A 24,713-nucleotide genomic window follows, 5' to 3' on the forward strand; every position below is an offset into this window, starting at 1 on the left:
CCCATTACAGATGGTTGTGAACCACCAGGTGGTTGCTGGGAATTGAACTCAGGACCTCTGGAAGTGCTCTTAACCGCTGAGCCGTTTCTCTAGACCAAGATGTGTCTTAAATAACAATTTAATATATGGGAAACTTTTTCTTTTTAACAAGAAATACATTTTGACTTAAAGTCTTAGATTTAAAGCAGTTCTGCTTTTTAGTGTGACAAAGGCAAGTTCCTTTGCCTAATCCGATTTCTTCAGCTCTTACAAGGGCAGAGATAAAGCTTGCCATACAAGAACAGAGAGATACTGTATCACTTGAGGTTGGAGCAGCACAAGATTTATGTATGAAGAATGTCTCACAGCCTCTATGTTATGTGAAGCTGATTGCTCTTACCATGTTCAAGGTTAAATCTGCTTCATTTCTTGTCAGTGAAAGGATTCTTTCCCTGCCTCCGTTCCTGTCTCCCTCCATCCTTTTTTTCTTTCTTTCTATTTATTTGTTAGTTTTTTGGGAAACTATGGGAGGGTCTTAACTATAATCCAAACTCTGCTAGAACTCGATTATAGGTCAGCCTGGCCACTGTGCCCTGCCAGTTGGCTTCTTGAGTGGAAACAATCTCTTAAGAATTTCTTACAGGGGGCTGGTGAGATGGCTCAGTGGGTAAGAGCACCCGACTGCTCTTCCAAAGGTCCAGAGTTCAAATCCCAGCAACCACATGGTGGCTCACAACCACCTGTAACAAGATCTGACGCCCTCTTCTGGAGTGTCTGAAGACAGCTACAGTGTACTTACATATAATAAATAAATAAATCTAAAAAAAAAAAAAAAAGAATTTCTTACATTTCCGCTGGGTAATGGTGGCACTCGTCTTTAATCCCAGCACTTGGGAGGCAGAGGCAGGTGGATTTCTAAGTTTGAGGACAGCAAAGGGTACACAGAGAAACCCTGTCTCCAAAAAAAAAAAAAAAAAAAAAAGTCTTACATTTCATAGGTGTTTTAGCTTTTCCCGAGCAGGTGTCTTCAGGCTCCTCCAGCCTGCACTCGAGGTCTGCCGTAGTTGATTGTGTCTATTTGCTGTTCACAATGCCAAACTTAATAATTAATTACAAAGTGGTAATGTTTAAGAAATCATTTACTAAGGAACAGCGTAGTATTTGTTCATTGACATAACCTGTTTGCTGGGCTTACTGGGGCATAGCAAAATTAAATCTTGCTTCATTCACACCTGAGTTGGTGCAAAAAAAACCAAACCAAACCAAAACAAAACAAAACAAAAAAAACCCAGTTGGCAGATATTCTAGTTACTTGTATACTTTGCCACACAAGTAATTCCAGGAGTCAATTTTCTTGCTGGGTTGTACTCTTTTGGCTTCAAAAGAGTCCATTCCAAAGGCCAGTGTCTCTAGCTTAAGGTGATTCTTTTGGCAGCCGGGAAGATTTCCAGAGGATTCCAGAACTTGCCATCAACCCACTGGGGGACCGGATCATCAATGCCTTCTTCTCAGAGGGGTGAGTGGGGGCAGTTGGTTTTGGTCCCTTCCTTTGTCGTCTAGGCTATAGTAATTGCTAATGTAGAATAATGACAGTAATGATAATGATGATAATAATAAAGTAGAATAGAATAGAATAATGATGATAATAATAAAGTAGAATAGAATAAAAAAGATAGGTATCCTCTCAGATCATGGTTCCCTAGAATTCAATTGGCACCCCTAATTTTCATATATAGATTATCTCTTGTTTTTCTCCCAGCTTGGTTTTTCTTGTATTTATTTTTGTGTCTGTGTGTCCACCACCTGTATGGTGCCATCGGAGAGTATTAGATTTTCTGGAACAGGAATTGTGGGTGATTATGAGCTGTTATGTTGCTGGAAATTACACCCAGGGCTCCATAGTGATAAAGCACTATGATCAGAAGCAACTTAGGGAAGAAAGGGTTTATTACAGCTGACAGTTCTAAATCACAGCCCATCATTGAAGGAGGTCAGGTCAGGGACTGAAGGGTGGAACCTGCAGGCAGGAATCATGGAGGAGCTGCTTACTAGCTTGCTTAGCTTATTTTCTTACACTACCCAGGACCATGGGCCCAGGGGTAGCACCACCCATAAAAATGCTGGGCATTCCCACATCATTCAATTTAAAGAAAATACCCTGAAGGTAGCTGGGGCAGTGGTGGTACACACCTTCAATCCTAGCACTCAGAAGGCAGAGGTAGGTGGATATCTGAGTTTGGTTGGAATTTGAGGCCTGCCTGGTCTATAGAGCTGTTCTAAGACAGCCAGAGCTATGTACGCAAAGAAACTCTGTCTCAAACAAAACAAAACAAAACAAACAAAAAGCTCCCAAAAGCCAAAGGCACGTCTTACAGGCTATTCTGGGTTCTTTTTTTTTTTTTTTTTTTTTAAAGATTTATTTATTATTATATGTAAGTACACTGTAGCTGTCTTCAGACACACCAGAAGAGGGAGTCAGATCTTGTTACAGATGGTTGTGAGCCACCATGTGGTTGCTGGGATTTGAACTCTGGACCTTCAGAAGAGCAGTTGGGTGCTCTTACCCACTGAGCCATCTCACCAGCCCCTTCTGGGTTCTTTCTTTCCAAATGAATCTAGCCTATGTCAAGTTGGTAGAAAAAGTAGCCAGCACACACATGGTCCATAGTCATACATGCAATCAAAATACTCAGATACATTTAAAAAAATTTTTTTAAATTGAAAAACAAACTCAGGGCCAGTTAGATCAGGATGGCAAGAACAATCACCAAGACACTCAGGTCAGAGCTTCTTCTGCTCCCTTCACTTGTGCCTTTCTTGCCTCCTGCACCCTCCGTCGTCAGGTCGGGTGTGCAGAGCATTGCACCCTGCACAGACGCAGCTCTCACTAGTATGCTTTCCACAGGCGATGGAGAGTATTTCAGTGTCAGCTTCTTTTTCAGAGCTCCTCAGTCACTGTCAGTTAATGGAGAAACAGCTTGTGGAAGTCCTTTTTTTAGACATTTATTTTTTTGTGTGTGTATATGTAAATTAGAGGACAGTTTGCCTAACTCAGTTCTCTCCTGCACCAGTTGGGTTCTGGGGAAAACTCAGATCACCAGACGTGGCTGTAGTCTTCCCCACTGAGCTGTCTGACCAGCTCTTGAAGTCTGTTTTGAAAGGCAAAGCTGAATCTCCTTTGACGCTGGTTATTTCCTGCCATCTTCTCCAGTCTGCTGCTACGGCTACGGCCTGTGCCTCTGCTTCTTATCAAGTGTTTACCTGGCTCCCAGGCTTTGGTTTCTTCTGTCCCTTAAAAAAAAAAAATGGGGGGAGGGTATAGGGGACTTTTGGGATAGCATTTGAAATGTAAATGAAGAAAATATCTAATTAAAAATATGTGGGAAAAAAAGAAAATGGAAAAAAAATGTATTTTCAATCTCCTTCTTCTTCAAAAAAAAGTTTTCTGTTTTTTGTTTTGTTTTCTTCAGACTGAAATTTGATAGTAGAACATAGGTGTTTCATTCTTCATTGTGTAGACATTTTGTTGATAAACTTCCTTCTTTTTTGCCCTGGACACGATTTGAGTCTTAGTCCATGTTGCTTGATTGCTCAGAGCTTACATTTTGCTGCAGGTCCTATAGTGCTCCACGCACGATGAGTGTAGCTGTGTGAAAGAAGTCAGGGTCCCCCTTTTGAGCCAGCTTTTCTTTGATCCCTCCCATCAGTGGGTCTCTGAACTGTATTATCGACTTGACTCTTACCTACACTCCCTGTTATTTCTACACAGAGACCAGAGGTTTTTTTTTTTTCTTTTTTCTTTTGAGACATGGTCCCTTAAAAGTGTAAAATGAACTCAAATTCAAAAATCCTCCTATTTCTGCCTCAAAAATGTTGGGATTACTTAGCTAAGACAGGGATTTTGTTGTGTTTTTCTTTTTGATACAGGGTCTCACAATGGGTAGCTATGGCTGGCCTAAGACTAGGTAGACCAGGCTAGCCTTGAATTTATAAAGATCTCCCTGCCTCTGTCTCTAAGTGCTAAGATTAAAGGCATGTGCCATTGTGCCTGGCAGGATTTTCTTAGGTAACTCTGGGAAGTAGGCCACCTAATACTGATATGATTGTCATAAGTAAACAAGCCATATATTATTACCTTTTAACTATTAAAAATTCATTTCTTCTATTTTAGATTATTTCTTTTTAGTTACTATTTTATTTTTGTTTCTCTCTCTCTCTCTCTCTCTGTGTGTGTGTGTGTGTGTGTGTGTGTGTGTGTGTGTGTGTGTGTGTGTGTGTGTGTGTGTGTGTGTTGGGTATGCCATTACATGAAAGTCAGAACAACTTTCAGGACACAGTTTGTTTTTCCCACGATGTGGGTTCTGAGGATTAAACTCAGTTATCAGGCTTGGCAGCATCAGCTACCCTGCATTTCTGATCCTCCTCTCTTTATTTACTGAGTAGAAGCAACTACAGGTGTATAACACTATGAACAGTTTATATAGAGCTGAAGTTCAAACTCAAGGCTTCGTGTGTGCTAGACAAGTGTTCATATTCTGAGCTACCTATTCAGCCCCAAAATTACTGTTTATTTGTTTGTTTTTGAGATAGAGTCTCACTATGTAGCTCTGACTGGCCTTCAACCTGAAGAGATCTGCCTAACTGTCTCCCTAGAGTTACCATCATGCCCAAACCCTCCCTCCATCTCACCTCCCCCCCCCACACCAAGTCTTATGTAGTCAAGAATGACCTTGATCCTGTTTCCATCTCATGAGTGCTGGGATTATAGACATGAACACTACACACTCAGTGTATGTGGTATCGGAGAGTAAGCACAGGTCTCATACATGCCAGGCAAACACTACCAACTGAACAACATACCTAGCCCCTTTTTGTTCTTGTTATAAGGAAGAGTATTGCTTGTATCCTTTCCTTGCCTAGTACTCTATCTGTCTGCCTGTCTGTGTGGTTTTGAGACAGGATTTCGCTACATAGTCCTGGCTATCCTGGAACTCACTGTAGACTAGGCTGGCCTCAAACTCAAGAGTTTGGCCTGTCTTTTCATCCTGAATGCTGGGATTAAAGGCATGCACCACCACTGCCTGGCCGACCTAGTACTTTTATTGACTTAAATTCAAAGCAGTCTTTCCTTTTTCTGCCTCCTGAGTGCTGGGATAACAGATATCCATTGCTATGTCTTTCAGTATTTATTGTTATTGTGGAAATGCTTAAGATTAAAAAAAAAAAAAAAAGCCAGGCACTTCAAAATTTCAGGCCAACCAGGACTACATAGGTGAGATCCTGTTTCAGCAAAGCAGAAAGGAATGTATGGGGTGGGGGCTGGAGAGATGGCTAGTCAGTTAAAAAACACTGTCCTCTCTTTTAGAGGACTCAGGTTTGGTTCTCAGAACCCACATGGAAGCTTATAACTAACTCTAGTTCCAGGGAATCAGATACCCTTTTCTGACCTCCACAATTAACAGGCATGCAAGTGGTACACAGACATAAATGGAGACAAACACTCATAACCATAAAATAAAATAAAACTTTAAGAAGAAAAGAGAACCACAGGGCTGGATCTATATAGCTCAGTGGTAAAGTGCCTGCCAATGAAGCTGAAGCCCTGTGTTTAATCCCCAGCACTAGGAGGAGAGAGGAAAGTGTAGCAGAGAGACACTGGGCTGGTGGCTGATAACCCTTACCCTAGCCCTGGGCAAGCCGAAGCTGGACTGCTGGGAATGCAGAGCCAGGCTGGCTACAGAGCCAGACCATCTCAGAACAACAGATAAACAAGCAAGAGTTTCTAGAATGTGCTTCAAAATGTAAATGTCTCTAGGCACATTCTATTGTGGTTTGGAAGAGTGATATGCTGGCTGTTCCAGAGTTCAAAGCAGAGAGAGTTTAAGTACTGACTTTCATGTGTGGTGCTGGCCCTACTTAATTAAAATCCACTTTATAGATATATAAGTAAATTCAGTTAATAACTCTGACCATAGTTAAGTCCTTTTCTTCTTCTTTCAGCCTAGTTAATCATTTAATAAATGAGAACAATATACTGTTTCACATTATTGGGGTGAGGCTTTTTAGATGGAGATATTGTATAAGTCCAAAAGTATTATGCATGCATATGGAAAGGAAGCTTGTTAAATGGACTTTTAGGCTACTCAAGATCAAAGTGTTGGCTATTTCTTAGTCCATAAGAAACAGTCACCATGGGCTGGTGAGATGGCTCAGTGGGTAAGAGCACCCGACTGCTCTTCCGAAGGTCTGGAGTTCAAATCCCAGCAACCACATGGTGGCTCACAACCATCCGTAACGAGATCTGGCGCCCTCTTCTGGAGTGTCTGAAGACAGCTACAGTGTACTTACATATAATAAATAAATAAATCTTAAAAAAAAAAAAAAAAAAAAAAAAAGAAACAGTCACCATGAATCTATATAGTTTAGTGGTGGATGGTAACCTAGCTTGTGGAAGACCTTGAGTTTGATTCTGAAACACTGCAAAAAGACAAAACATACAAACAGAAGATTTCCACCGTGATTGACATGGCGTTCTGTTATATTTCCTAATCAGAGAGGATCAGGTAAACTTCCGAGGATTCATGAGAACATTGGCTCATTTCCGACCCATTGAGGATAACGAAAAGAGCAAAGATGTGAATGGCCCGGAACCCCTCAACAGCCGGAGCAACAAGCTGCACTGTAAGGAGCATCGTCGTCCTTCTCTCTCCCCAACATCTGTGTGATCCTTTACTCCTTCTTCTTTCCGTTTCTTTTGTTTATTTGTTTGTTTGTTTGTTTTTCCAGACAGGGATTCTTTGTGTAGAATTGACTGGAACTCATCCTGTAGACCAGGCCAGCCTCAAACTCAGAGATCCGCCTGCCTCTGCTTCTCAAATGCTGGGACCCGGCTCATTTTCTTTTTTTCTTTTTCTTTTTCTTTTTCTTTTTCTTTCTTTCTTTCAAAGATTTATTTATTTTATGTATGTGAGTACACCATTGCTCTCTTCAGACACACCAGAAGAGGGCATTACACCCCATTACAGATGGTTGTAAGCCACCATGTGGTTGCTGGGAATTGAACTCAGAGCCTCTGGAAGAGCAGTCAGTGTACTTAACTGCTAAGCCATCTCTTCAGTACATAAGCACTCTTTCTACTGAGCAACATCTGTAGTCCCCACTAAGAGATTCTTAATGTTGTAAGTGCTTCCAATATTACCTTGCATATACTGAGTGTTACCTGCCATTGTACTTCATTTATCTCCTGTGTGCCAGACCCTGTAGAAGATACTAGAGTGACAGGGAACAAGACCCCAGGCCCTGACTGTGAGAGTTAATGTTGGTCATCCATCTATTTTAGAATTTCATAGATTGTGGATTTTACTAAAGTACCAGTAACAAAATGGCAGTTTCCTGTGCCTCTTGCCTTCCTTTCTTTCGATAGTTACTACATTGCCTTCTGCCCTGGTTGGACTATTGCCCAATCCCTTACAAAACTTTTCCAGGAAGCTGAAGTTGAATTTCTACTTTTCTTTCAACACAAGTTGATACTGAAATTGTGTGAAACTAATTGAGCCCAACTCTGCCCTGAAAGAGTGCATGGTGGTGCCCAGAAGTTTGTGAAGGTACAAATTAAATGGTGCTCCCAATGATACAGATACTAGAAGGTTTGAGCTCAGTGGGTAAGAGTGCTGACTGTTCTTCCGAAGGTCCTGAGTTCAATTCCCAGCAACCACATGGTGGCTCATAACCACCCGTAATGAGATCTGACGCCCTCTTTTGGAGTGTCTGAAGACAGCTACAGTGTACTTATAATAAATAAATAAATCTTAAAAAAAAAAAAGAAAAGAAAAAAAATATTAGAGCAAATTCAAGTGAGTTGGAGTACATGATGCTGCATTTGCATACATTTGACAAGTATTTCCTCCCATTTCTGGCTGTCGGACTGTGTCTATTCATCTTCTTAGGAGAAGTGTGGGTTCATTTTTGTTGGCATTTATGGTGCAGTTTGAGAATCACTAAAGTACAGGGAAGATTTTTGAACAAAAGTACTAAAAGACTCTTGAGCTTCACCTCTAATTCATGGTTCTTAAAGAAGAGCAAAAAATTTCAGTAGAAACAAAGCTGAATACAGACAACAGAATCCTGTGAACTACCCTCATATTTATTATAAACTGGACTAATGAGCCACATTTTCTTCCTTCAGTACCAAGTACTGTTTGCTTCATGCAAAGCCTTCTGTCTGCGGGTCTTGTGTTTTTATTTATTAAGTTATTTTTATTTCTTTTCTTTTTTGTTTTGTTTTGTTTTTGAGATAGGGTTTCTGTGTATAGCCCTGGCCTTTGTAAACTTTGCATACCAGGCTTGCCTTAACTCACAGAGAGATCCTCCTCTTTTGGGATCAAAGACATGTGCCACTACAACCAGCTTAAGTTATCTCTGCTGTTTGTATAGACAGAGTCTCACATTGTATCCAGACAAGTCTCAGACTTGGGAGACTCTCAACCTCCTGAGAGCCACCACATCCAGCCATGATTATTGGTTTAGCATATGCTAGTAATGTCTACCTGATCTTCATACCATAGTATAAACATTGTCTTGTGGGTCTCGAGACCAAGAGTTAATGAACAATTACATGTGATTCAACTTCACAGTAAACACAGTAAACACTTGGTAGTTTTAATGTTGAGCCAGTAGTTCTCTTTCCTTTTTCTTTTTGTTTGTTTTTTTTTTGTTTGTTTGTTTCAAGACAGGGTCTCACTATGTAGCTCTGGCTGTCCTAAAACTCACTATACAGACCAGGTTGGCCTCGAGTTCACAGGAATCTGCTCACCTCTACATCCAGAGTACTAGGATTAAAGGGTGGGCCACCTTGCCCAGCTTGAGCTGTTTTCTTCAGTGTGTCTGCTGATGGAGGCTGGATCATGTCTTTATTATACATCAAATAACAGGATGTGGTATTTGGTCAAAGAACCATCCTGACCTTGGATTGCTGAGGTGCACAATGATGATGGAAAACCTGGCAATGGATGCCAGTGAGACAGATCAAACCCATTTGCATTGCTTCCAGAATCACAGGTACCTGGATAATAGACGTTTTAAGAAAAAAATTTTTTTCTTTCTTTTCACAGTCATGTACTCCTTTATCTATGGATCCAAGGGTTAAAAGGAATATTCTACAAGAACCTCTGTTCTTGCACAGGGAATTATAGCTTTTCCTGAAGCAGCTTTGTGCATATATGAACATGGATTGCTCTTTTTTTTTTCCCCTTAAAGGCAAGGTCTCACTATGTAGCCTTGGCTGGTGTGTAATTGATATTTGGACAAGGCTGGCCTCCGAATTCAACTGAGATCTGCCTATCTCTGCCTCTTAAACATTAGGATTAAAGGATGCACCACCATACCCTCCTGAGCATTTCTTTTAAAAACAAACACTTCCTAGAAGCTGCAGACATGACTTACAGGTTAATAGGACTAGCTGTTCTTCCAGAGGACCCATGTTCTAATCCAGCACAAACATGGCAGCTCACAACCATCTATAACTCGAGTCCCAAAGAAGTCTGATGGCCTCTTCTAGCCTCTTCGGGCACAAAATATGCACATGATGCACAGACAAAATATGCAGGCAAAAAACCGAGACATTTTAAATAAATAAACTTTAAAAAAATATTTAAATAAAGTTTCCTTCTGAAACTGGGTGTGGTAGCATTTGCCCATGATCTCAGCGTTTAGAAAGTGGAGGCAAAAGCATCACAAGTTCAAAGACATCCTTAGGCTGGTGATGCACACCTTTAATCCCAGAGCTAGAAGGCAGTGGCAGGTTTCAGGACAGCCAGAGCTACAGATAGAAACCCTGTCTCAAAACCAAAATCAACCAACCAATCAATCAATAATTACAAAGTCATCCTCGGCTATGGAGGTGAGTTCAAGGCCGTCTTGGGATAGAAACTCTGTCTCAAAAAACAAAGACAGAACAAAGCAGTCTTGTGCTTGGGCTCAGGTGTGTGCCTGCATTCCCGGCTACTTGAGAAGCTGCTGGCCAGGGATACCTTCAAAGCTTTGGCAGTGTAGCAGGATACACGTTGCAAGGAAAAAAGTTAAAAAAAATTGTTTATCTGAAATTTCTTCATATCTGCAATTGCATTAAGTTCCCTATCTAGCCATCATTGTGGGGTCTCCTCCTCATCTTCTTCCTCTTCCTCCTTTTCTTCTTCTTCCTCCTCTTCCTCTTCCTCTTCCTCTTCTTATTTCTCCTCCTCCTTCCTTTTCTTCTTCCTGGCTTTGTGAAAGTTCTTTCAGATTTTTCCTTAGTTAGGGTAAAATAGAGATTATTGGATATAGAGTTTCAGATTGCAAGTTGAAAATATCCTTGCTGGGACTGGAGAGATGGCTTAGCCCTTAAGAGCATTGATTGTTCTTCCAGAGGCCCTAGGTTCAATTCCCAGAACTCACATGGCAGCTTACAACTGTCTGTAAATCCAGTTCCAGGGTATCTGACAGCTTCACACAGATAGACTGACATGCAGGCAAAACATCAATGCACATAAAATAAAAATAAATAAATCATTAAAAAGAGAAAATATCCTTGCCATTGGTTCACAATAATATGAACTGTTTGTTTGATTGTTTGTTTGTTTGATGTATGTGAGTACACTGTAGCTGTACAGATAGTTGTGAGCCTTCATGTGGTTGTTGGGAATTGCATTTTTAGGACCTCTCCTCGCTCTGGTCAACCCCTCTCGTTCTGATCGGCCCCTGCTTGTTCTGGCCCAAAGGTTTATTTATTATTATACATAAGTACACTGTAGCTGACTTCAGATGCACCAGAAGAGGGCATGAGATCTCATTACCAGTGGTTGTGAGCCACCATGTGGTTGCTGGGATTTGAACTGAGGACCTTCAGAAGAGCAGTCAGTGCTCCTAACTGCTGAGCCATCTCGCCAACCCCAATATGAGTATTTTTTTTTAACATTTATTTATTTATTATATGTAAGTACACTGTAGCTGTCTTCAGACACTCCAGAAGAGAGCATCAGATTTTGTTACGGATGGTTGTGAGCCACCATGTGGTTGCTGGGATTTGAACTCAGGATCTTTGGAAGAGCAGTCAGTGCTCTTAACTGCTGAGCCATCTCACCAGCCCCCAATATGAGTATTTTTAACATTGGTAAAATATAATCTTAAATGGTAAAGATCACAGCTTTTATAATTTTTATTATACACATAGAAAAAATATTAGTTGAACACAGGTATGTCTATTATTCTACCTGATTAGAAGCCTGAGGCTGGAGGATCACATATTCAAAGCCAGATAGGCAACATATCCAGACTTTGTCTGGAAAAAAGTAATTAAAAGGGCCAGTGATGTACAGGACCTGGATGATCTTGGTTGTGGTCCCAGCAGGAAAATATCTGAATTAGAGGCCAGCCTTGTCTACATAATGAGTTCCTGGTCTGTCAGAGCTATGTGACAGACTCTCCCAAGCAAAACAAAAAACCAAAACAACAACAACAACAAAAACAAAAATAAAAAAACTTGGGACTCAGTGGGTAGAAGCACATGCCACCAATCCTGATAACCTAAGTTCAAATCCCAGAGCACACATGGTAGGAGAGAACTGAGTCTCACAGGCATGTGGCATGTGTTCTCTGACATATGTGCCTACTCCAGTACCTGATTGAACACACACACACACACACACACACACACACACACACACACACTCCTCCCCCACCTCTTAAATTTTTAAATAAATGAATGAATGAAATTATTTATTGTGTTGACTGGGCACGATGCCGTAGGCCTTTAATCCTAGCCCACAGGGTGAGGCAGGAGTTTCTGTGAAGCCAGCCTAGTCTACATAGTGTGTTCCAGGACAGCCTGAGCTACAAACAAACGTTTATTGTAATAATGACTGATAGGCTTCAGCACCTTCAAAGTTCTAGTTTATCTCTGGATTCAAAATGAACTGTAGTTCCTAAAATGAGTTCTTGTTAACATAGTGGGCTTGTGGCTGTTCTCTTTGGTTATAATGTGTTTTATTGCCCCGGCTTAATACATTGTTTTAGGGCAGGGAGAGAAAAAGATGGAAATGAGAGCAGAAACTAACTGATGGAGGTTGTTTGGGTTAGGAGAGGACCCAGTACCAAAGGAATTAGGTCCATGGGGTTCTTTTCAGAAGCTGTAGATTGGGGCTGTTTTGAAGGACATGAAGATGGGATGTGGAAGCAAGTGAAACCACTCTATATGGCATTGCAGTAGTAAACACCAGGTATGCATTTGTCAAGACTCAGGGAAACCTGCAAGACGATGACGTTTAACGTACACTGTGGACTTTGGTTAATAACAATGCACCAGAAGTCCTCTGCTCGTTTTACCCAGTGCTCCACACTTAGGAATGTAGTGGTAGTGTTAGCAACGGGATGGGGGAAGGTTTGGGCCACGTGGGAACTCTCACCTCTTAGTCTTTGAAAAGAATCAACTATGATTGCTAAGCATTTGTTGCTGCTGCTCCTCCTCCCTGTGCTGCTAGTCCTCCTCCTTCGTGGCGGTGTTGTAGAGCTTGCATGTGAGTGTGTAGGTCCACATCCTAATAAGAAGGGGTTATTCATGACTCCATCTTTCTCTGCCTTCTTGCCTTGAGGCAGGATCCCTCCCTCAACTCAAAGCTTGCTCTGTGCAGTCATCGCCCCAGTCCTTTTGCTTGTGCGTTTTAGTTTTTCAAGACAGGGTTTCTCTGTGTAGCCTTGGCTGCCCTGGAACACAACCCCTCTTTAAAAAAATAATCATTTTTTATTTCTCTGTGTGTGTGCTCAAATGTACTATGTGTGTGTGTACCAGAAGGTATCAGAGCCCCTGGAAATGGAGTTAACCAGTGGTTGTGAGCCTCCCAATGGAAGAACAGTGAGTTCAAGGCCAGCCTGGGTTATGTAAGACCCTATCTGTAAAAACAAAAAAACAAAACAAAACAAAATAAAACAAAAAACAGGAGGGGGAGTCCAGTATGAGAGTGTAGGAAAATCATCATTATGTTTGCCTGTTCAAGAAATTAAGAGCTAGGCATAATGGAACGTGACTTTTTTTTTTTTAAACCAGGTTTGTTTTTGTTTTTTTTTTAAAGATTTATTTATTTATTATATGTAAGTACACTGTAGCTGTCTTCAGACACTCCAGAAGAGGGAGTCAGATCTTGTTACAGATGGTTGTGAGCCACCATGTGGTTGCTGGGATTTGAACTCTGGACCTTTGGAAGAGCAGTCGGGTGCTCTTACCCACTGAGCCATCTCACCAGCCTGGAACATGACTTTTTAACCCCAGAATTTGGGAGGCAGAGGCAAGAGATCTGTTAGTTCAGAGTTCAAGGCAGTAGTTGCCTAGGCAACAGCAAGACCCTGTTGGGTAGGTGAGCAGTTGCTGGTCTTCCAGGGGACCTGGGTTCTGTTCCCTTTTATTGACTTTTGCTTTTGAGACAGGGTCTCATAGAGCCTAGGATGGCCTGGGGTACCCTATGTAACCAAAATCAGCCATATATTGCTGATCCTCTGATACCTCCCAAGTTCTGGGGTTATAGATGTACATCACTATATCTAGCTTGGCAGTTGCCTTTTGAAAACTAAAAATTGAAGTCAGGTATGATAGAGTCAGGTCAATAGTCTGAACCAGGAAGATTGCTGTAAATTTGAGGTCAGCCTGGGCTACATAGTTCCAGACCAGGGTAGGCTCTAGAATAAGACCCTAACTCTAAAGACATAATACATAACCAGAAACCACAGTGGCCTACCTGAAGTAATTTAAAACTAACCTGAATTCAGTTATGTAACAGTCGCTTCTTTAATAAGTTAATCTTTTTTTTTTCCTTCTGTTTTTTTTTGAGACAGGGTTTCTCTGTGTAGTCCTGGCTGTCCTGGAACTCAATTTGTAGACCAGGCTGGCCTTGAACTCAGAAATCTGCCTGCCTCTGCCTCCCAGGTGCTGGGATTAAAGGTGTGCACCACCACTGCCTGGGTTACACAGTAGGTCTTAATCATGGTAAAAAACTGAATAGGTTTTACACTCCTAAATTCACCCTCCCTCCTTCTCTCTCTCTCTTTAAAAGGTTTACTTACTTGTGTTTTGTATCTGAGTACACCATTGCTCTCTTCAGACACACCAGAAGAGAGCATCAGATCCTATTACAGATGGTGCTCTTAACCGCTGAGCCTTCTCTCCAGCCGGAATTCTCTCTCATACACTGACGTGAAGCAAGGTTCTTGTATAGCCTGCTTTCTAAAAGGCTTAAGTATTGTTAAAGAGAGAAACTTAAGTTGGGAGGGATGGAGAGATGACTCCGGCTAAGGACACTTGCTGAGCGGAGGAGGTTAGGAGCTCCACCCAAATGACATCAGGCATATTGTGCACAACCGGAATCCCAGGTCCAGTAGTGGGCTTGGGTGGTGTTTATAAACATCAGAATCTTGTTGATTTTATTTGAAATTTCAGATCTTGCTGGGCACTGTGATGTCTGTAATCCCAGCACTTAGGAAGTAGAAGTACAACAGATCAAGAGTTCAAGGCCAGCTATAGCCAAATACTGAGCTTAAGGCCAGCCTGAGCTACATGAGAATCCTCTCTTAAAATGCAAAAACAAATAAAAAAGAAATTCCAGTTCTTTAGTAGAAGGAACAATAGGCTTTGAAATTTGATAGAGTATCTCACAAGCCCATACTCCTGAGCTCCACTGAGCCCCTGCTGTGGTCCTTGTGTGGCTCTTGATGGTTTCCCTGAGTTGTGAGTGACTTAAATTGCAGAACTACTTAAGGGAGCTGGGGTTAGGGAGAGTTCTTTCTTTATTCCCTCATTCTACTATAGAAAAGACATTCTTGGCTTTCTTTTATTAATTTTACTGATGTATTGGAAGACAGACCACATTTCATCAAATTTACCATGCTTACAGCATCTCTCTCTCTCTCTCTCTCTGTCTCTGTCTCTGTCTCTCTGTCTCTCTGTCTCTGTCTCCCTGTCTCTCTGTCTCTCTGTCTCTCTGTCTCTCTCTCTCTCTCTCTCTCTCTCTCTCTCTCTCTCTCTCTCTTTGGTTTTTCAAGATAGAGTTTCTGGCTGTTCTGGAACTTGATTAATAGACCAGGCTAGTCTTGAACTCACAGAGATCTGCCTAGTTAAAGGCATTTGCCACCAACACCTGGCCCTGGTAGGACTTTTACAGACACTGAAAATTTTAAGAAATTGAGGCTTTCTAGCTATGGTGGGGCACACTTACAATCCCAGCACTTGGGACACAGAGGCAGGCAGATCTCTGAGTTCCAGGACAGCCGTGGCTATACAGAGAAACCCTGTCTCAAAAAAACAAACAACAAAAACCTGAAAAAGTCCTACTAGGAATGGCAGTTGTCTTGGGAAATCTGTTTATTGACTATCAGTTTCTGTCTTATCCTTGTGTGTTCAGCTCTTTGAGACAGGACAAAGCACTACAAATTTCCCACTGTCTTCTTGTGTTTTCATACCAGTTGCTTTCAGACTCTATGATTTGGATAAAGATGACAAGATCTCCCGTGATGAGCTGTTACAGGTATGTGGGAAAGTTTCAGAACAGTGTGTATTTTGGGTCCTGACTTTATTTTTATGGGCAGCAGTTGTTCTTTCTTTTCGGTAAACATTCCTTTAATCCCTGCCTTGTAAAGAGTCCTTTTGCAGATAAAAGGCAGAGGAGAAGACCAGGAAATACTTGCTGTGGGCCACTTGAGTCTTCACGGATAGGCGGTCTCAACCACTTAAAAGCTGGCGGTCTCTGAGGTGCTGAGTGACATAGGGAAATAAACAGTGTGGCTGGCTTATACAGCTTAGTTGTTGACGGATCAACTTGTTAGCAGCAATTTAATTCTAAAGACTCTGAAGGAAATTCTGCTGTTTAGTCTCTTCTTGGACTAGGTGTCAGTCAAGGGATCGCTGTGGCTGCATCCACCCAATAGTTGGTAGCTGCAGGCTGCAGGGGATGCTTCGCTGTATCCCAGCTATGACTGATGATTGCCTGGTTTGTATTGCTCAGCATCTCTTATTCTTTTTATAAGTTTAGGGCATAGGAACCTGTCCCTTTCATTGGGTCTAGAAGACCCCAGATAGCTAGGACACTGAGGAATTTCTATTGGGCAAGTTTCAAGATATATCTAAAAGGAAAAGTACTTTCTGCTCTTTAGTAAATCAGAACTCATTTTATATCTTCAAAAACCTTACAAGTTGAAGCCTGCCCAGATCAGATTAAGGAACAACTCAGTCTCTGTGCATTTCAATGAGAAAATTCAAACCAGGAGGCCAGTGGTAGTGTGCCCTGGCCACTGCTTTAAAAACAAAACAAAAACACATATAATATTTACTACATATTCTCTTGAGAATTTCATACATGGATGTGATATGTTTGATCATATATGCCTTCCCCCTCCACTTTTCTTATCCTCTTCAAAACATCCCCTTCCCAGCATATGTCCTTTTTGAGAAAAACAACGCACTCCGTCCAGTCAATGCTGCCTATGTACACATGTACATTGGACCCTCTGTTGGAACATGGGCAGCCTACTAGCACACGCCAACAATAAATGACTATCTCTCCTCCAGCAGCCCAAATGCCAGCAGCAGCCTCTCAGCTATGGGTGGCTCTTGTGAGCCCCTTCCCTCCCATACTTGATGTTGACTTTGCCTTTTGGTTTTGAAGTAGGAATAGCTTTTTTTCAGTGAGAACTATACTGTTTTACTGAAAGTTACACCCATGGCCTTTGAGGACTGAAAAGACAGAAGCAGCCATTCCAAGTTACATATTTTCATCCCGTGGTCCAGATCTGGCTACCAGAAAGATGATTTTGAAATGGAGAGTGGGTTTATTTTCTTTTATTAGGATTTGTAAGCAATTTTGTGACATGGGATGAGAACGTTACTGTGGGGCCAGGAATGGCTTTGTCACAGATGTACTCCTGGATTGGTGAGGTATCCAGGCAACTAGTTTTAGCCTAGCAAGGAGAGAGCAGTTTTCCAAAGTAGGAGAAGAGAACAGAGTTTGTCCTTTTAGGCACTGCAATTTCTAAAGAATTAGGTGAATAGTGTAATCTGTTCTGTGTCACTTATACTTAAGCAGAGATGCGTGCTGTATTCACAGATCCATTTCATGAGATAGCATATCTCGGATTTTATAAAGGTAGTATAAGAAAATATTGTCCAAACCCTTTATTTTCACCTAGATAAAAAAAAAAAAGCAAAGCCAGGGCTGAGAGGCAGGTGTAGTGGTTAGGAGCACTGGCTGTTGTACCCAGGGCTGAGAGGCAGGTGAGTGGCTGTTGTTGGAGAGGGCTTGGTCAGATTCAGTTCCCTATACCTACACGATGGCTCACAACCACCTGGATCAGGGGATCCAGCGCACTCTGGGGAAAGAGGGCTGGGATGAAACTCAGTGGCAGAAGGGCACATGGCATGTACGGCCCTGGGTTTCTTTGAGAAACCCACACACTTTTAAAAAGGGAGGGGCATGCATAGAGAAGCTAAGTAATAGTAACAAATAATAGTAAATTTTCGTTAGTTTGTGAACTTCCAAGTGGATTAATAAATGATGAGATAGACAGGTGGAGGACACCCTGGCCTGGGAATCGAGCCTGGAAACCTCTGCCAGGCCAGGTTCCTTTGGTTCCTAGGACCTGGGTCAAACCACTTCCAGACTTCTTGTCCTCACCAAGGTCTGATAAAGGTATTTTATTACATACTACTCTTGCCCACCTCCCAACATGAACACACATGCGCGCGCGCGCACGCACACACACACACACACACACACACACACACACACACACACATATATATATATATATATATATATATATATATATATATATATATATATATATATACTAGCTCTATATCTCAATGTGTGTGTAAACTTGGGGATGGTGCCCTGGGCCTCAGACATGTTAGGCAGCATTCTGTTCTTAACATTCTCCAGGCAAAACACCTCAGGGACTGATTGAACTGATATCTTAGGAGGCTGCAATTTGCGGATCAATTTGTCTGTTTGGTATTTCCCATCTGGTGGAGGTGTCAATGGCTTTATCCAAATGATACTTAGTAATGTAACGTCTTAAATTTGTTGTTAGTATTTTAGTTTATATATTTGTGCATGTTGCCTGCATGTATGCCTGTGCACCACATCCATGATTGGTTCCCAGGGAGGCCAGAGAGGGTAATTGTATTGCCTGGAATTAGAATTATAGACACTTGGAAGCTAGAGAGATGGCTTAGAGGTTAAGAGCACTGGCTGTTCTTCCAGAGGTCCTGAGTTCATTTTCCAACAACCACATGCTAGCTCATAGTCATTTATAATGAGATCTGGTGCCTCTTCTGCCCTGTAGGCCTATGTGCAGACAGAATACTGTATACATAATAGATAAATCTTTAAAAAAAAATTGCAGACAGTTGTGAGTACTGCTGATAATCAAACCCTAGTCCGCCAGAAGAGCAGCCAGTGCTCTTAACCCCCGGTGGCAGCTTCTGGGTTTTAAGAACTAACTAATTGCAGTGTGAGGGAGTGTATATAATTAGTAGCAGCTACTTGAAAAGCTGAGGAAGATTGTTGGCATCTAAGCATTCAAAGCCAGCCTGAACAATGTAGCAAAGCAGTCTAAAAACAGTCCTTCTTGCCCCCTAAAAAACAGTCCTCCTTGCCCCCACCCCAAAAACAGACTTAGTAAGAAACAAAATACACTGCTGTGGAGGATGTAAGGGAATGGAGGTGAAAGAAGGCCTGTGAGCCTTAGGCTAGAGGACAGTGAAGTTACATAAGGTACCAAGTTTGTGTATGTGTGGTACTGGGGCCTTTGTTTGCTAGGTGAGCATTCTGCCACTGAACTATATCCTAGATAACCCCACCATTAAAAAGAGTGCTTCACTAAGTTCACCCAAACTAGACTCAGCTTGTAATTCTCTCACGTCAGCTTCCTGAGCAGTCTTCAAAGAGATTTGTGTGAGCTGTAACCTATAAATAAAGGCTTAGTGCCCCTTCTCACAGAGAGCTGCTTTGTATTAGGTTTCAGAACAACCCACCATGATGTAGCAGGACACCTAGGGACAGGTTGTACCTCACAGCCCCATCATGCCTGTCGTCTAAGCAGAAAGAGTCTGGACTGTTGATATGGAGAAGACATTGGGTAGAGTGACTTTGCCAGAGATCTGTTCATTTCCTTTTGAAGAATTGCCTAGATAATAAGCTAAGAATCTCAGTTCTCTAGCTGGTGAACGTGAAGCAGTCGAAGGAAAGGGGAAGTGAGGTGGCTTTGTCGCCAGCCCCCTTCAAGGCTCTTGGTCTTGTAGGTACTGCGAATGATGGTTGGAGTGAATATCTCGGATGAGCAGCTGGGCAGTATTGCGGACAGGACCATCCAGGAGGCTGACCAAGATGGAGATAGTGCCATATCTTTTACAGAATTCGTTAAGGTCTGTCCTTTTGACTTTTTCCTCTTAATCCTTTTTTATTAGCACATTGATTATATATAATGGGTTTCCTTACAACATTCTCATACATGTATATATTTTCATCATCTTCACTCTGTTCCCTCCCACTTGCTGGTTCTCTTATATTTCTAACTCGTCTGACTCTTTCTGTTCATGGCTTTTAGGAGGGGGTGAAGATAAGAGTTTACATTGGTGGTGTTTGCAGGAGCATGAGGGACATATGAGTGGCTACACTACTGAAGGAAATGTCTTTCCCCACAACCATTAGCTCCCGGTGGGTCCTCAGTGATGCTGTGCCCTTATGCGACTCTTCCCTCTATCTTTTGGTTTTATGTTAAATCTACTGCATAGGAGGAGAAGGTTGCCAATTATTTAGAAAGGTTCTCAGAATGGTCATAATCTTAATGATAAATCGCTTTTGTTTTTTCAACCCCAGGTTTTGGAAAAAGTGGATGTAGAACAGAAGATGAGCATCCGATTTCTTCACTAAAGGGCAGAGACCAAATTATTCTTGCTTTCTAGTATTTAAGAACTGAAACTTGTGTCCTCCAGCCCCACCCCATCCTGTCATCCCCTTTTCCCAGAATACTACAGCTCTTGCATGACAACCTGAAGTCTCTCCTGTCCATACAAACTTGCCTTTGGTGTATAAACAGGGCGTTACAGAATGGTACCCTCTGTCTGCTTCTGTTCAGTATCCACCCACCAGGTCCTTAGTTGTCAGTACCATCTTCCCCTGTTAGCTGCTGAGTGCCATGCATCCATCCTGTCTGGGGAAATGAACCAGCCAGCAAAGCTCCCACTGGATGGGGACTATATCCATGCTGCCTTCCATCCCTGCATCGAGCCTCCACCATGTTTCTGTGACCTTGTGTCCTTTTGTCCTTGTGTCTGTTACTTCCTACCTCTCAGTCATCCAACCTTCTCTCCATTCAGTTTTTCAGCTGCCCTCCTGTCGTTGAGATTCCCTGCATTTTACTTGATTCTGGGCTCTGGGCTCTGCTGTTAAGCCTGTTTCTGATGTGGCAGGATAGTTAGTGGTGTGGTGAGTTATAGCTACCTTCTAATGTGTCTCTGGGACGTTGCCTATCCAGGAGCTTTTCAGCAAGCAGTACTGCTCTTGGAAGCATGTGACTCCCTTGGTCCCCTGTATTGCTCTGTTGTCGAAGGGCTTATGAGCAGACATGTTCTTAAAAGGTGGTCATGGTGAGGCTTGTAGAGCCATGTTTCCTAGGTGGCTTCCCAGGTCTCTCTACCTCTGACTTTTTATTTTCAAACATATTTATGTGGCTTTTCTGGGTACAGTGTTGACATTCATTAGAAAATATTCTAATGCCTGCCAGTTTGCTTCTCTTTGGAACATTGTCACCACCCAAGTGGCTCTTCTGACAATGTGGTAGAGGGCCTTCTTGTAGTTTTCTGAACAAGGCTAGGCACCCTGGAGAGCTGGCCACATTTGCTCTACAGCATGGGTCATGCCTCAGTGTTCTGTACACTGGAAGAGTCTTCACATTTCCAAACAGAAAGACTAGTGTTACAGAAGTGCCTGACTTATCTCAGTCCTAAAGAATTAGATTGTCCTCAGTGTCTTAAAGTTTCGCACAAAACTCTGAATGAATTTTATACTTGGCAAATTTTAATGCTGGACGATGTGCAGTCAGTTCATAGTCCTGGTCCAGGCCTTTAGTGTATTGTCTCATGAGCCTCCTGATGGCGTGACCTTCCTAGCTCCCTGTGTATACTACGCAGATCCCATAGAAGCATGGGGCCAAGGATTGGTGGCACCAACTGAGGTGACATTTAGAGGTCTTTGAGTGACCCAGCTCAACTTCTCTGCCAATGTCAGCTTGATTTAGATCTCACTGAATCAGGCTGCTTCTGTCCTGTGTCCCTGTGAATCTGCTCTTGGCTGGCTTTCTCTGATGTCGCTTCCTTGCTTGCTTGCTTCGTTGCTTTGGAAGGCTATCCAAGGTGTGTAAACAATTCTTTAGTAAATAAATTGCTATTAACCCAAACAAACAAAAACACTGCAAAGAGGATGGGTAAAGGTGAGCAACAGGGGAATGGCTGGGATAGATGGCTGGGGCTACATGAACTGGGGATTCTTTACGAAATATCTGTTAGACTTTGTGATCAAATGATGTGATAAAAGAATTGTATAAAGGGAATAATTGTCTGATACTGATCTGTTTGAGAAGTATTGAGAAGCTTCTCAATTTAAATATTTAAACTTTCTAAGCTTATGCCCCCTTGGCTGTGTATAGCAAACTGTTTTTATCCACAGTTGTGCCTTATTGTCCCATTAAAGTTGTATTCCTCAATTCATCAATAAATCAATTGTTGTTAAAACAAAAGAACTTGGTTGAGTTTTACCCGGTGTTTTGTAACAATTTTATGTAACTCAAGTGTCCTAAGTTTGAAATAATGTAGTGTCTCCCTTGCTCAGATTCATGCTTATAATATCAGTTGCAGGTATATGTCACTGCTGCCTGGACCTGTGATATACATTCATCTAGGGGTTCAGTTTGCCAAGAGGTACAGTGTTTCAGCTCTGGCCTCTTCGTATGAATTCTAAGGAAGATCTAATATATTTTCTGTCCTTTTTTTTTTGTGATATAGAGTCTTATCTGCCTAACTGGCTTGGAATTTGCCATATAGATCAGGCCAGCTTCAAAATTGCAACAATCCTTCCACGTTAGCTTTCCAAGTGCTATGCTTACAAATGTGGACTCAAATACCTCCACGGGAGGTGGAGACATAAGGGTCAGGGGCTCAAGCTTGCTACATGCTGAGTTTGAAGCCAGCCTGGACTCCCTGCAGAAGCTGCTCTGACAGAGGACCAGGGTTGGCTTCTCAGCTGGTGAACAACTGCTTTAGAACTGCTCCTTAATTCCAGTGTCACGGGATCTGGCGCCCTCTTCAGGCCTCTGATGGCATGAGACATACACACATGCACCAGGCAAAACATTCACTATTCATACACATAAAATGCCATTTTTAAAAATGGAAACAGTCCAACATTATATACATTCTACTATCGAGCAACAAATCTCAGTTCACTCCCTCTACAGATCTTACAACACATCTAAAAAAGGGCTTAAAGTCCATTGTGGTGGAGTTAGTTGGTGATTCTAGCACTTAGAAGACAGAGACAGGAGACTCAGGAATTCAAGGCCATTCTCCAAGTTTGAGGCTAGTTTATTCTACAGGAGACCCTGTTTCAAAAACTGGGGTTTGAAATTGGCTTAGCAGTTAACATACTGCTTTTACAGAGAGGATCAGAGTTCTGTTCTCAGCATACATACTGATTGGCTCATGATGGCTGGCTCCAGTTCAAGAGGAATCCAGTGTTCTGGCCTCTGCTCACATGAACACTCAGATTAACACTCTTTACACACACACAAACCTGTGCAATTAAAAATAAAGTCTAAATCCAGGAGTGGTGGTGCACGCTTTTAACCCCAGCACTTGGGAGGCAGAGGCAGGTGGATTTCTGAGTTCAAGGCCAGCCTGGTTTACAGAGTGAGTTCCAGGACAGCCAGGGCTACACAGAGAAACCCTGTCTTGAAAAAACAAAAATAAAATAAAAAAATAAATAGATAAAGTCTAAAAAATTTCAAGATTAGCCAGGCAATGGGGCATACCTTTAATCCCAGCATTCAGGAGGCAGAGGTAGGAAGATCTCTGAATTTGAGGCCAGCCTGATCTTCAGAGTAAGTTCAGGACAGCCAGGGCTACACAGAGAAACCCTGCCTTGGAAAAACAAAAAAACATTCAAGGTCTAAATTGGGTTGGTGCTTATAGGCAATAATTCCAATGAAAATCTACATTTTCCTGGAGATACTAAAAAAAGAAATTTAATGTTATTTTATATTATTCAGACTGAATCATACCTGAATTGGGCTCTGTGATTCCTGTCTGATTTTTTGTATGACCTTGAAATCAGAAATTTTGTTGGTACAAAAGCTTCTGAGAGTGTGCACTGTGTGTGTGTGTGTGTGTGTGTGTGTGTGTGTATGTGTGTGTGTGCCCTTGTGTCAGGATGCTGGATTCCATATGTATGTACATACGTACATATGTATGGTTTTATTTATTTCTCAAGACAGAAGTTTCTCTGCATAGCCCTAGCTGTGTTGGAACTTACTCTATAGATCAGACTGTCCTCAAACTCAGACATCCCCTGCCTCAGACCCCCTACTGCTGGGATTAAAGGCATCTGCTACCATCAGCTACCTAGATAGCTTGTTTCCTCTCTTTCTCCTTCCTTCTTCCTTCCTTCCCTTCTCTTCCTTCCTTCCTTCCTTCCTTCCTTCCTTCCTTTCTTCCTTCCTTCCTTCTTCTTTCTCCTTCCTTCCTTCTCTCTCTCTCTTTCTTTCTTTCTTTCTTTCTTTCTTTCTTTCTTTCTTTCTTTCTTTCTTTCTTTCTTTCTTCCTTCCTTCCTTCCTTCCTTCCTTCCTTTCTTTCCTTCTTTCCTTTCTCTCTTTCTTTCTCTTTCTTTCTTTCTTTCTTTCTTTCTTTCTTTCTTTCTTTCTTTCTTTCTTTCTTTCTTTCTTTCTTTCTTCCTTCCTTCCTTCCTTCCTTCCTTCCTTCCTTCTCCCTCCCCTCCCCCTCCCCTTCTCCTTCTTCCCCTTCCCCCTTCTTTCCCTTACCCTCCTTCCCTTTCCCCTTTCCCTTCCTCTTTCTTTCTTTCTTTCTTTCTTTCTTTCTTTCTTTCTTTCTTTCTTTCTTTCTTTCCTCTTCTTTCTTTCTTTCTTTCTTTCTTTCTCCTTTCCTCTTTCTTTCCTTTCTCTCTCTCTTTCTTTCTTTCTTTCTTTCTTTCTTTGCTTTCTCTCTCTCTCTCTTTCTCTTTCTTTCTTTCTTAATCAAAGTCTCATTGTGTACTCATTGAGTTGGCATGGAACTCAAGATATAGAACAAGCTAGCCATGAACTCAGAACCTGCCTCTGCCTCTGCCTCTGGAGTGAAGGTGTGTGCCACTGATCCTGGCTGTGGTGCTCAGTTTCTTGAGGGAAAGAGTTCTCTTCTCTGCCAACAGTGAAAGAACAAATTTCTAGCTGCTATCAAAATATGTCTTGTAGGATGTCATTTAGAAGAATGGCCATGGGAACTCTCATTATTTGAACTAATTTTCTCAAAATTGAATTGATTTCAAAGAATAAGTGTGCTGTTTGAAGTGTTTCGTGTGCTGCATTTTTGGTGGCGTGGGAGCTGAAGCAGCCTGTTATGGGGATTTGCAGAGATGACTGTTCTATGAATGCATTTGTACCCTGTCACCTCT

General features: G+C 41.9%; 1 protein-coding gene across 1 annotated transcript in view; it reads left to right on the top strand.

Annotated features, from left to right (window-relative positions):
- Chp1 (calcineurin-like EF hand protein 1) overlaps positions 1-21,789 on the top strand; it is a 39,318-nt gene extending 17,529 nt beyond the window's left edge. The window contains exons 3-7 of the mRNA NM_019769.3: positions 1,415-1,495; positions 6,533-6,660; positions 15,460-15,521; positions 19,295-19,417; positions 19,872-21,789. Of these exons, the coding sequence (NP_062743.1) occupies positions 1,415-1,495; positions 6,533-6,660; positions 15,460-15,521; positions 19,295-19,417; positions 19,872-19,925 (448 nt within the window). The 3' untranslated portion in view covers positions 19,926-21,789. The remainder of the gene's footprint in view (positions 1-1,414; positions 1,496-6,532; positions 6,661-15,459; positions 15,522-19,294; positions 19,418-19,871) is intronic.
- Positions 21,790-24,713: the final 2,924 nt, after the last annotated feature.

This window comes from Mus musculus, chromosome 2 (assembly GCF_000001635.26).
Source record: "Mus musculus strain C57BL/6J chromosome 2, GRCm38.p6 C57BL/6J".
Taxonomy (NCBI): domain Eukaryota; kingdom Metazoa; phylum Chordata; class Mammalia; order Rodentia; family Muridae; genus Mus; species Mus musculus.